Below are 12,633 nucleotides of genomic sequence, written 5' to 3'. Positions count from 1 at the left end.
TCTTACTGTATTGTTGTGCAGTCCCCTACTTAGCAATGCATTATGGTTCTTATGATAATGGAGGTATTATTGCCATCTTTTGAGTGAAGGAAACTGACCAATATAGAAAATTGGATTAAAAAGTGTTTTTTCTGAAGGTAGTAATAGCTGTAGCCATTATTCTTTGGAAGAAGAATACTTAGAGCATCAAGACTATTTTCTTTCTTGCAAAAGAAAATAGTATCATTTATTTGTATATTTCTTGCTTTTTGTGAAATGAAAATTTTTTTTTAAATGAAAAGGACTGCATGTTCATTCATTAATTCGGATGGTAGCAAAGTGTTTAAAATAGAAAGTGAAAGGCCCTGATACTTCTAATCCCATAACCCTCAAAATTAATTACTGTTAACAGTTTAGTACATTCTTCCAGTCTTTAAAAAAATGTATATATAAACATATATTTATGGTCAGTTAGTTTCTGAAACATAATTTTTGAGATCTCCTTTATTATCATACTTTGATAGATAATGTGTAGGTGGTAGTATGTATGAATTGTAATGAGTATATGATTGAATTAACTTCAGAAAGCATAAATACAACTTTAATTATTTTGATTTCAATTTTTGTTGGGAAAGAACCAATTTTTTTTTTTTTTTTAGCATTCTTCTGCTTATTAGCTTTTAATCGGAGGCTTCCCAGTAAATACTGAGATTCCTCTGCAATGAAAATTATTTATGCTCTTATTGCTTTAGGTATATTTTCTAGGGAAGAACATTTGAGTTTTAAAACATAACCAATTTAAAATGTGTTGCATTCTCTTCAGAGAGGCTCTTATGGAGAATTAAGTTGGTGCTGACTTTGGTTTGAACGGATATATTGGGTATAAAATCCCCATGATAAGAATTACCTTCATTTTGTTTGACTTTTAATTTTGAGAAAGATAGTTTTGCTTTTCAGATGTGATTGATCTCACTGGAGATGATAAAGATGATCTTCAGAGAGCAATTGCCTTGAGTTTGGCGGAATCAAACAGGGCATTCAGGGAGACTGGAATAACTGATGAGGAGCAAGCCATTAGCAGGTAAAAACTAATTTGTATAAAGTAGATATAAGTACTATTTATAATAGAAATAATAATTGGCTTTAATTAATTTCAAGAGGCACAAAGATATACTTTGTTATTTTAAATAAATCATTAATAAACTTCAGTACTGTTGTTATATTTTCTGTAACCAAAATTTTCATATTCTAGTTCAATTGTATTTGGAGCTTAGATTTTTAGGGTTTTGGAGTGGCATTATGAGGCGTTAAAATTTAGATGTATGTTTTCATATTGTTTTGATTGTTTTCTTACCCTAATCTCTTTTGGATATATTGTCCAATTCAGTTTATAGTCATTTATAGCAGGGGTTAGCAACCTTTTTCTGTAAAGGGCCAATAACAAATGTTTTAGGCTTTATTGGCCATATGGTTTCTGTCACAATTACTCAACTCTAGTATTATAGTGCCAAAGCAGGCATAGATAATATATAATTTAATGAGTGTGACTATGGTCCAATAAATCTTGATTTTAAAAATAGGCTGCCAACTGGATATAGCCCATGGGCCTTAATTCTCCATTTTCTGATCTATAATATGATAGTATGTTTATAGGTTTGTTTGTTTGTTTTTCTTTTAAAGAAATAGGCAAGATTCCAAGATGTGTGATAGAATGAATCTTTTGATTTAATAATGAAAACTTTTTTAGTTTGAAACATTTTGATTCATCAGTGGATCAAATAAAAATAAATTTGATTTTTTCATGAAACAATGTTGACTTAAAAAAATCTTTATCATCTTCTAAACAACTTTGTGGAGGTAATGGTAACTCTTTTATTGAAGAGGAAATTGTTCTTTTAGGAGGTTAAATGATTTTCCAAAGGCACACAACTAAGGTAAATCTGACGACGCCAGTGTTCTTTACCCTCTAACGCAGTTGTTTGGTAGCAGAATGTACCAGCTTTCTCAGATAATTTCCCTTGGCACAATATCAATAATGCATTTCTTTCTAGGTAATCTGAGATTACTGTATGGTAGGAGATGCCTCAAAATGCTATATTTAGCAAAGGCACATAATTTTTCTTAGTAATACTTCTTAATGTCTTTAAATGTTACTTTGTAAGACATTAAGATGGAAAGACTTAAATTAAGATTTATTGTCTTTTTCAGTTGGGGCTAATTTCAGTTAATGCCAGTAATTTTAAATGAAAAACCAAAAATTCATACATTATCTTTAGACATTTTAATTAGGCTTTTTTTTGTGTGTGAAGGATTTAGAGAAATTGTAAAATTAGTTTTTGCCTCAAAAAAAGGATCGGAATGAAATAATTATCTTGAATAATTATAAAACTTGGCAGGACTTAAACTTTGAGGAGAAATATTTTAAACATGAAATAGGTGACTTGGATCTCATATTTAAGGGCAATGATCTTTTACGTGTAAAAGATTGTAAGATAGAATATATATTATAATGCAAATCTTGTTTTTAAAAGTATATGTATATTGTTGAAGTGAATTTACACGAGTATACAACAGAAAAAAGTCTGGAAGCTGATATACCAAATGGTGTCACTAGTTTTTATATCATGTGTTTTCTAACTGAAACAGCATGTACCAGTTAGTTAATAAATAAAAATAACTTGAAAGTTAAGGATTAAAACTTATTCCTAATCTGTTACTTAATGTATATGTTATGTATTGCTGTAGATACTCACTTTTGTCCAAATGGGAACCTGTATCTCTTAAGATAATGTTCTTTTTTATTCTTGGTCTTTTAAATTCTAATATAGTCTTAAAATAGTGAATACTTTATAAATATTTTTATTGTACATAACATTACCGACATTTGGTGTGGTGTAATATGCCATGAAATTTTACATAAAATTATATTCTGTAGAAGTAAAAAATCATTTTAATTTAGTTGCAAAATGTAAGTCTTTTGTGGTATGTGTAGATTTTATAATTTACAGCTAACAAAAATATGTCAAGTGTAAAATGTGCAGTTAATAAGCACATATGTAAATCATACTGTGTCAGACAGGGGCACCTGGGTGACTCAGTCGGGTAAGCCTCCGACTTTGACTCAGGTTTTGATCTCACGGTTCATAGGTTTGGGCCCCGCATCTGGCTCTGTGCTGACAGCTCAGAGTCTGGAACCTGCTTCAGATTCTGTGTCTCCCTGTCTCTCTGCCCTTCCCCCACTCGTACTCTGTCTCCCTCTCTTTCTTCCAAAAATAAACACTAAAAAAAAAAAAAAAAAAAAAAATCAAAAGGGAATAAGAGAATTGTAGCTAAATATATGGCAAAGAGATATTTATATTTGTTCCTATGGGTTTTATGAAGGTTTAGGATTCTAAATTCAAAAGAGAAAATGATTTTTAAGAAACAGTTTATATATCATGCATCAAAGTAAATTTAACTATTTGCTCATTACTTATGTTCGGATAGCAAAGTTTTACCCAACAGAGTCCTAGAATCATTTGACTATGATTATATTTCAGCAGACATACTTTAATATGAGTTCATACATTTGGAATACTACATTATAATTATATGAGTTACAGCATATCTTTTTATATCTCACAATCCTCTGTGTAGGCACTCACAAATTTCATGGTAAATTTCTTAAGTTGAACATTTAAAAAAAAAGTTTTTTGTTTTTTTTTTTTACATTTATTTATTTTTGAGAGAGCGAGACAGACAGACACAGGATCCCAAGCAGGCTCTGCACTGTAAGCAAAAGAGAAAGAGAGAAAGCAAATTCTAGGGAGTATGCTACTAAGCTTGCCACACTTAGAAAAACAAACCCACAAACAAAACCCCGAGACAGTACTACTGATTGGTAGGTCTGGTAGGTCGGTCATATTTAAATGTCCTTTGGGGAATTTAATTTTTTTTTTTTTTTTTTTTAGAGAGAGAGTGAGCTTGAGCAGGGGAATTGGGGAGGGAGAGAGAGAGAAGGAGGGAGGGAGGGAATCTTAGGCAGGCTCCATGCTCAGCATAGAGCCCAAGGTGGGGCTCCATCCCATGACCCTGGGATCATGGGCTGAAATCAAGAGTTGGGTGCTCGGGGCATCTGGGTGGCTCAGTTGGTTAAGTGTCTGACTTCAGCTCAGGTCATGATCTCATGGTTCATGGGTTCAAGCCCTGCATTGGGCTGTGTGCTGACAGCCCAAAGCCTGGAGCCTGCTTTGGATTGTCTCTCTCTCTCTCTCTCTCTCTCTCTCTCCCCCTCCCTCCCTCCCTCCCTCCCTCCCTCTCTCCCTCTCTCCCTCTCCCCCTCTCCCTGCTCACTCTCTTTCTCTGTCTCTCTCTCAAAAATAAATAAACATTAAAAAATTAAAAAAAAAAGAAAAAGTTGGATGCTCAGCCAACTGAGCCACCCAGGCACGCTGGGGAATTTAGTTTTGAATGGTGTTGTTTTTGTGTTGTTCCTAGGTCCTGGCAGAATCAAAAGTATATTGTCTCTCTAGGAGGGTGTCTTTATCCTTGGCCTCAGAGAACACCTTTGGTAGCTTTTGAAGCTCTGTAAGCACCCACCCTGAAAATTACCACACACACTCTGAAAAAAAAAAAAAAAAAAATTACCGTGAGAATCAGCAAGAGCAATAGGCAGTACACATGTATTTAGATATTGTGATTGATAGAGTTATGCTTTAGCTTTTACAGGATATAAGAAATCCTTGAAAATAGGACCTAGTACATTTGAAAAAGAATGGAAAATATCTTCTGGAAATGAAAGTTAGAATTACCAAAGTAAGACCAGAAAAGAAAACAGAATGTAGGTTTAATAGGTTAGAAATAGCTAAAGAACGGGGGAGGAGGCACGGGAGTCACGATCGCAGGGTCACGGGATTGAAGTCTGCATCGGGCTTTACACCAAGCATGGAGCCTGCTTGGAATTCTCGCTGCCCCTCTCCCTGCTTGCACATGCATGCGTGCTGGCTCTCTCTCTAAAACAAAATAAAAACAAAAAAACAAAACAAAAAAGAAGTAGCTAAAGAACATTAGTCTGGAGGGTGAATAGGAGAAGAAATTCTCCAATTTGTAACAGATAGCTAAAAAAAAAAGATGAAAAATACGGAGATAGGTTAAAAGACATGGAAAATAAAGTGAGTAGGTCTAACATACTTTAATTGGTGTTACAGAAGGGGAGGAGAGAGTGGCTCAAAGGCCATATTTAAAGAGATAATAATTTATAATTTTTCAGAAGTGGAAAAAATAACCTATAATTTCGCAAAGCCCAACAAATCCTAGTTGGGAAAATTAAAAGAAACCCACACCAGAGTCATGATAATGATACTCCAGAACATTTAGGACTGAGAAAATCTTTAAAATATTCACAGAGAAAAAAGGAATTATCCTAAAAATAGTGACAGTGAAGGTGACAAATGACACAGTTGACACAGTAATAAGACACATGAAAATCATGAAATGATTTTCAGTGAATGAAAAGAACTGCCAGGATTCTTTGCTCAGTGAAGCAGTGAGGGGTAGTCTCACCAGGGCACTTTTCCTTGTGATTCAGGCTCCAAGGGCAGTTCTGGAAGACTGAATGTGGGGTGGTTATACTGCCTCCACTGCTACAAAATCAGTATGTCCCATTCCGGTAGTTGTACTTTTACCTCTTTTTGCAGTAATTTTCTACTTGAACCTGACCTTTCATCTAGAAGGGTAAGTGCAAGAGGAAAAAGAAATTTTTACAAAATTTACAGGGGCTCATTGTGGCTCCCACATAGGCCTCCATGGGCCACTGTAGAGAAACTGAGTGAGCAGTGTGTTCAACTGACCATTGACTATTTTTACACTCCAAGACCATTCAGTCCAACAAGGAAGTCCAGGGGTCTGAGCTGGAGTTAAGTTTGGGAGCCACCTGGGGTAGGGGGTTTACCAACCAGAATGGCCTGCCGTTGCCCTTAGGGAAAGAAAAAAGCATCATGTCCAGGAGCAGTTAGGGTGGGTTCTGAATTTTTATTACGTTTCTTTATTTTTGAGAGGCAGAGAGAGACAGAGCATGAGTGGGGGAGGGGCAGAGACAGAGGGAGACACAGAATCCAAAGCAGGCTCCAGGCTCCAAGCTGTCAGCCCAGAGCCCGATGCTGGGGTTGAACCCACGAACCGTGAGATCATGACCTGAGCCGAAGTCGGACACTCAACCGACTGAGTCACCCAGGCACCCAGGATTCTGAATTTTTAAAATAGTTCTCTTTTTTTTTATTAAAAAAATGTTTTTAATGTTTGTCTTTGAGAGAGAGACACACAGAATGCAAGCAGGAGAGGGGCAGAGAGAGGAGACACAGAATCTGAAGCAGGTTCCAGGCTCTGAGCTGTCAGCACAGAACCCAACATGGGGCTCAAACTCATGCAACAGTGAGATCATGACCTCAGCCAAAGTCAGTCACTTAACCAACTGAGCCACCCAGGCACCCCTAAAATAGATCTCTTAACAACTACCCTTTTTATTTAGGAAGCTGTTGTGAGAGGAAACTGCATTAAGAAGATGTGTAGGTGAGGCAGTCAATTATAAATCTTTTTAGTTTTGTGAAAATAATAGTAAGGCTCAACAATACCAGATACCTGTGGATCATAGAAGACCCATGGAATGCTTTAATTACTATTTAATTACTATTCATTTTTTGAGTCATTTCTGACATTGTCAGAGTACAAGTGGTCTGGAAAAATTGAAAATATGAAACAGATTAGTTTCAAGGAATGCAGGACTGTGGCCAGAATTGACTGATTAGATGTGAACAGCAACACTGTAACTTGAAACAGTGTCAATAGTGAGATACCACTGCTAGTCCCAAGAAGGGCAGAGGCCAGTAAGTGGGGAGAGCTGAGTGGCCAAAGGTTCTTTGTAGTCAGTCTTCCAGAATTGACAGGCAGGCATCCCCCATACAGTGTGTCCTACCTCACCACAGGAGAAACAAATCAACTTTTGGAAGCAGTCACATGTCTGGCAGGCAGGCAGTGGTAGCCTCTGTGTCGGAAACATAGAATCTCTTAATTTATATTCAACATACGATTATTGACATGTTGCCTTGTTGGCTGTAATGATAGATTGTAGCAGTGGCGGCCGTCTGGTTAGTGCACACTTGCCAAGTCATCCCCTTAGAGAACAGGCCCCACTGTTCCTCCATCACAGTGGCTAAGATGAAACAGCAGGACTATACCAAATATTGGTAAGCACGTGGAGTACCTGGAACTGTCACATATTGTTGGTAGGGGTGTATAACGGAATTACCACTTTGGAAAATCTGGAAAACTGGGTACTTATAATGAATTTCAACATATACTATACTAGTACTTAGTGTTTCCATTCCTAGGTATAGACCCTTGAGAAAGGAGTCCATTAGTTTTACTGATAATAACTAAAAACTGCAAACAATTAAAACTTGACGCAAGAGTGACTGCTGTATGATTTCATTTCTGTGATGTTTAAGGACAGGCAAAACTAATTTACAGTGACAGAAGTCAGAATGGTGATTTCCTGGGAATCACTCTTGGCTATAAAAAGGGTATGAGAGAATTTACTAGAACGATGGATATTTTCTGTATTTTTATCTGGGTGATAGTTAAATAGGTGTATAGATATGTAAAAAGTTTCACTGAGCTGTACATTTAAGATTTGTGTATCTTATATGCAAATTATCCCTCTACAAAGCACTCTTTCCAAGAAAAGCATGCTTTGAGGTATGTTGATTGATAATCAATATGCAAAAATTATATTTCTATGTACAAAAAGAATGATAGGGAGAAATTTTAAAAAGCTACCATTTATAACATAAAACTGTCAAAGACAAGAATAAATTTAATGAATGTGCAAGAACTTCCAAGAAAATTAGCAAATATCATTGAGACACATTAATGAATATGTAAATAATTGGAAACATTGTATTTCACAAATTGGAGGACTGAATGTTGTAAAAATGGTCAGTTTTCCTTAAACTGATTTATGGATATAGTATGATCCTAATCATAATACCATTTTTTTCAAAAAGGAAAATTACAAAATTATTCCTCCCTTCCTTCTTTCCTCCCCCTCCCTCCCTTCTTTCTTTCCTCCTTCAGTCCTCTGTCTCCTCCCTTCCCCTCCCTTCCCTTCCCCTTCCCTTCTCCCTCCCTTCCCTCTTTCCTTTTCATTTTCTTTTTTGTTGGTCTGTACAGCCTAAATGATATGTATGTTTTTCAGTGAGTATGATGTTTCCCTAAATGTACTCAGATGATCTAAAGTGGGATGTTTTCAACATTACTGCTATGATGCAATTTAAATAATTTAAATATAGTTAACACTACAAACATAATAAAACTAGCAAAAACCCAAAAACCAAAATCAGTACAATAAAAATTTAATGGGAAGGTGAACATTTATCATAAGTAAGTGCTTTAAATATTCCATGTAGAGTGTAGAAGGAAAAGAGCAAAACATTTTATCATCTTTGTGTATTGCTGCATGGTCATGACCAGTGTTGGGAAGATAAGAAAGCCAGGTGATGGGTAGTGGGAATTGGTTTTTGATTTGTGGCTTTTGGGGTTGCATCTCTCAGCATGCTGTATTTTGCTATAAGCTATTTCTAAGCTCTCTGAAATTTGCAGTGTTGTTTTTTTTTCTTTGTTTTTGTTTTTTGTTTTTTCTCTCTACTGGCAGACTTAATATCTGGATTTGTAGCTATTGCATACTTTATACTTCAGAGCATGGATAGTATCAGTGGCTTTACTTTGGTGAGGTCAGGGAAGGAACTCTTATTTATGTAGGACCTGGCTTTATAGAAAGTTTATATTCATTTTGCCAATACTAGACTATAAAAAGGGATGGGGTCTTGGGAATAGAGTAATATTTGGGTTAGAGGTTGGGCTTTTGCCAGAAAAATAGAGAAGCAGCAGCCACATCTAATATTTTAATCCTTTCACTGTAAACATTTGTTTAGCCCTTAGTATTTATCATATGTGCTCTAGGAATGAAACAAATCTGTATTTTTACCCTCCAGATGCTGATGCAAGAGACTGGCTGAGTAATAAATATTTTTGGTGCAGTGTGATAAATGTATTAATAGCTTTTTAGGAGTCAGGAAGAGGTGGTGGGAAACTTAGTGAAGTGTGTTGTAAGTCCCTGGTGATACAAAACTGAATGTGTTATAAACTGTAAATCAAGGTCACAGAGTCATGGCATTCTTCCCCCCACCATCTTTTAGTACGATAGCTCTACCATGTGGTGTGGTTAAGGAATGTTACAATAAACCTAGTTCTTTAAAACCCATATTTTTGGTTATAATGAATGAAGAGATCTACATATGACTGAGTTGAGGCTTCTTCTTTCCTGTTTGTGGTATTTGCAGCTTTCCCCAGAACTCATTGCTTGTTTTAGTTCATTCATCTCTAATTACCAAGGCTGAAATAAGTTTCCTTTATTTATACTCCTAAATACGCATATGCGTTACAAAAAGAACAAGATTGTCAAAGGAAAGCACTCTCATTTGTAAAAGTCAATAAAAAATTAAATATACCTTATATACAGCAGTCTTTTGCGTTATGGTTCCCTATTGTATATTTACATTAACTAATTGCCTTGTACAAAATCAGTTCTAATATATTATTATTATATTGAACTGTACAACTTGAACAGTAGGGAGTCTTTCAAGTTGGCTTTTTTACTTTTTATTTCCCTCTTACGTTCTTGAAAACTTCATAACAATGGGCTATTCTAGACAAATTCTTACTTTCTTCTGCCCCAGCTCACCTAACTAAATATTTCCAAGGATTCTGGTACCTTTTACTGGTAAATAGTTGATAAGAAAAAGCTTCCCATGGGCTGTGGTTGCATGTGAGAGCTGGTTTTTGGGCACAGTACTGTTGCTAATATTGGATCACTTTTAAAAGTTACAGAGGTATTGCAAAATGCTTGTTTTTATTTTTATTTTATTTTTTTTATTTATCTTGAGAGAGGGTTCACATGTGTGCAAATGGGGGATGGGCAGAGAAAGAGGGAGAGAGACAATCCCAATCAGGCTCTGCGCTGACAGCGCAGAATCCGACGTGGGGGTCTATTCCGTGAACCGTCAGATTATGACCTGAGCCTAAATCAAGAGTCAGACACTTAATCAACTGAGCCACGCAGGCACCCCTGAGGTGTTCATTTATAAATGTTTTGAGTTTGATCTTTGCATTTCAACCTATCATGTTGTTACCTGCTATTTTTTAGGATGTGGTTTCATTGATTCCCAAACGGAGAATTTATCCTGTATTCACATAACTTAAGTGATGATGTTATCCTGTATTCACATAACTTAAGCGATGATAAGTTGAGTCCTATTATATTTTATCTAATGTCATGTTGAAAATAATACTGTTAGAGATAAAAGTATAATTTACTTTTCCCCCATAATTAAGGAATATAGCTATATGAATTTGACATTAATCTTATAGGGCAAAATCTTTAAAATAAAGATGGTGTAGCATGAGTGAGATTTTCACAAGTAGCCAAAGTGTTGGAAAAACTTACTCTTGATAAAGTCTTTTTAATTAACACAAAGTGGGTTAAGACGCTTTGAATATTACTTATGCTTATTAAGAGTAGTGACACGTTTTGAACAGGCAAAATGCTTTGTTAGTTATATTGGGAATTAAGGTTTTCCTGCATGTTGTTACTTGCTTACGAGCAAGAAAAATGTGATTAAGCAAAGTAGCCTTATTCTTGCCATGTTTAGATGTATGTAAGATATTATATAGATAAGCTTATTTTTAAGAGGTAAATCTTTTATTATTCTGATATGTATGTAGGTAAGCTTTTGGGTGAAAAAATAAACACATAAGTATTCTCTTTATTTAGCTGTCATAAGTCATAGAACCCTAGAACTGAAAGAACTCTAGAATTTACCTTAGCTTTTTTTTTCCCTTTTAATAGAAAAGGAAAATTAATGGTCAGAGGAGTAAAAGTGCAGTTTGTTTAGGAATGTTTTCTTGATGATTTAAAGCAGTTATTATTAAAAACTAGTCTTTATGTTATTTTATAAATATTTACTAGAGTGATTTCTTAGAAAACTTAATATAGGTGCTATATTCCTGGTACTAAACCTCAAATTTGTTGAACCATAATTTAACATAATATATTTTCTGTTTTATAACACTGTCTTTTGCATTTGAAATTTCCTTTTTCTTAGGAAAAAAGGCTGCGTGTCTCTTGATATGTTTGCCACTACTGTGTGCTTACAGAAAACTAACTTCTACTTGAGTAAAGTTAGTGTTTAAAATTAATTCCCCAGATACGTTATCCCTAGCTTAAGTAATTAAAATCCTTAGTTTGTGGTATGTTATTTCCTAGGTTACAGCACTGAATTAATAGTTTATTTTTTTTTTTTTTATCATTTTCTTTCCATTGTTTAAGAGTTCTTGAAGCCAGCATAGCAGAAAATAAAGCCTGTTTAAAGAGGACGCCTACAGAAGTTTGGAGGGATTCTCGAAACCCTTACGATAGAAAAAGGCAGGACAAAGCTCCTGTTGGACTAAAGAATGTTGGCAATACTTGCTGGTTTAGTGCTGTTATTCAGGTAAGGATCTTCATGCAGATCTTACTTGGTGGGCATGATGGCAATGGAAAGTGGGTTGGGGTGTGTGTCTTATAAATTGTGTACTTTAAACATAAATATAAGCAAGGTTTTAATATGCCCTTCTGTCCAATGAACTAATTGTGGATTGTTAATACTCCTCTTTCTTCTCTTGTCCTCACCCCAGTATGAAACTTTAATAGTAGAGTGGTACTTACCCCTTTCACTTATTTGGAAATAATCTCCTTCCTCCTTTCTGTTAGGAGTTATTGTCAGAGTAGAAAGAGTAAAAAATATTTTGTATGTATTACTCTGCAAATCTTGAGAAGGATATAACCGAGATATGAAAGAAGAACTGTTATTTTTTGTTGTTGTTAACCAAATTAAATTATTGTACATGATGGAAGATGTTATTCATAGAATTATACTCATTTTAATTACTTATATTCTTAATATAAGGTGACAATTTGTTTGAGGAGGGTATAGATTGACATAATTTTCTAAGCATATGATGTGTAAAGAATAAATATTGATAAATCAAGAGTAATGAATTTTTTTTTAACTTGAAAGGCCCTTAATGAAATGTTTCTTGAAACCCTTATTCTAAAATGAAAAATATTTGTATGCATAGTTATGCATCCTCTTCTCAATTTGGACTAATTTTCTCTTTCTTTCTTTCTTTCTTTCTTTCTTTCTTTCTTTGTTTCTTTTTCACTTTTCTTTTATGAGATACTATTGTCATAATTCTTTACTATTCTCAGGTAGACATTGGTAATGTTATCCATCAGATTAGAAAACATGAAATTAAATGATCTCCTTAAAACAATCTATGGGGGCGCCTGGGTGGCTCAGTCAGTTAAGCGTCTGACTTCGGCTCAGGTCATGATCTCACAGTTGGTGAGTTCGAGCCCTGCATCAGGCTCCATGCTCACAGCTTGGAGCCTGGAGCCTGCTTCAGATTCTTTGTCTCCCTCTCTCTCTGCTCCTCCCCTGCGTGCACTCTGTGTCTGTCTGTCTCTCTCAAAAATAAATAAACATTAAAAAATTAAAAAAAATAAAATAAAAAATAAAACAA

The 12,633-nt window shown here is 35.1% G+C and overlaps 1 protein-coding gene across 6 annotated transcripts in view; it reads left to right on the top strand.

Moving 5' to 3' along the window:
- Positions 1-12,633, top strand: part of USP25 (ubiquitin specific peptidase 25) — a 148,924-nt gene that overhangs the window by 39,537 nt on the left and 96,754 nt on the right. For 5 of the 6 annotated variants that reach the window (XM_045501613.1, XM_045501610.1, XM_045501611.1 and 2 more), the window contains 2 exons: positions 937-1,060; positions 11,399-11,561. In XM_045501613.1, the coding sequence (XP_045357569.1) occupies positions 937-1,060; positions 11,399-11,561 (287 nt within the window). Of the gene's footprint in view, positions 1-936; positions 1,061-10,299; positions 10,316-11,398; positions 11,562-12,633 lie in introns of those variants that run through there. The other variant, XM_045501614.1, reaches the window with a different exon arrangement.

This window comes from Leopardus geoffroyi, chromosome C2 (assembly GCF_018350155.1).
Source record: "Leopardus geoffroyi isolate Oge1 chromosome C2, O.geoffroyi_Oge1_pat1.0, whole genome shotgun sequence".
NCBI lineage: Eukaryota > Metazoa > Chordata > Mammalia > Carnivora > Felidae > Leopardus > Leopardus geoffroyi.
Note: the sequence above shows the minus strand (reverse complement) of the source record. Positions and strands in the feature narration are given on the sequence as shown.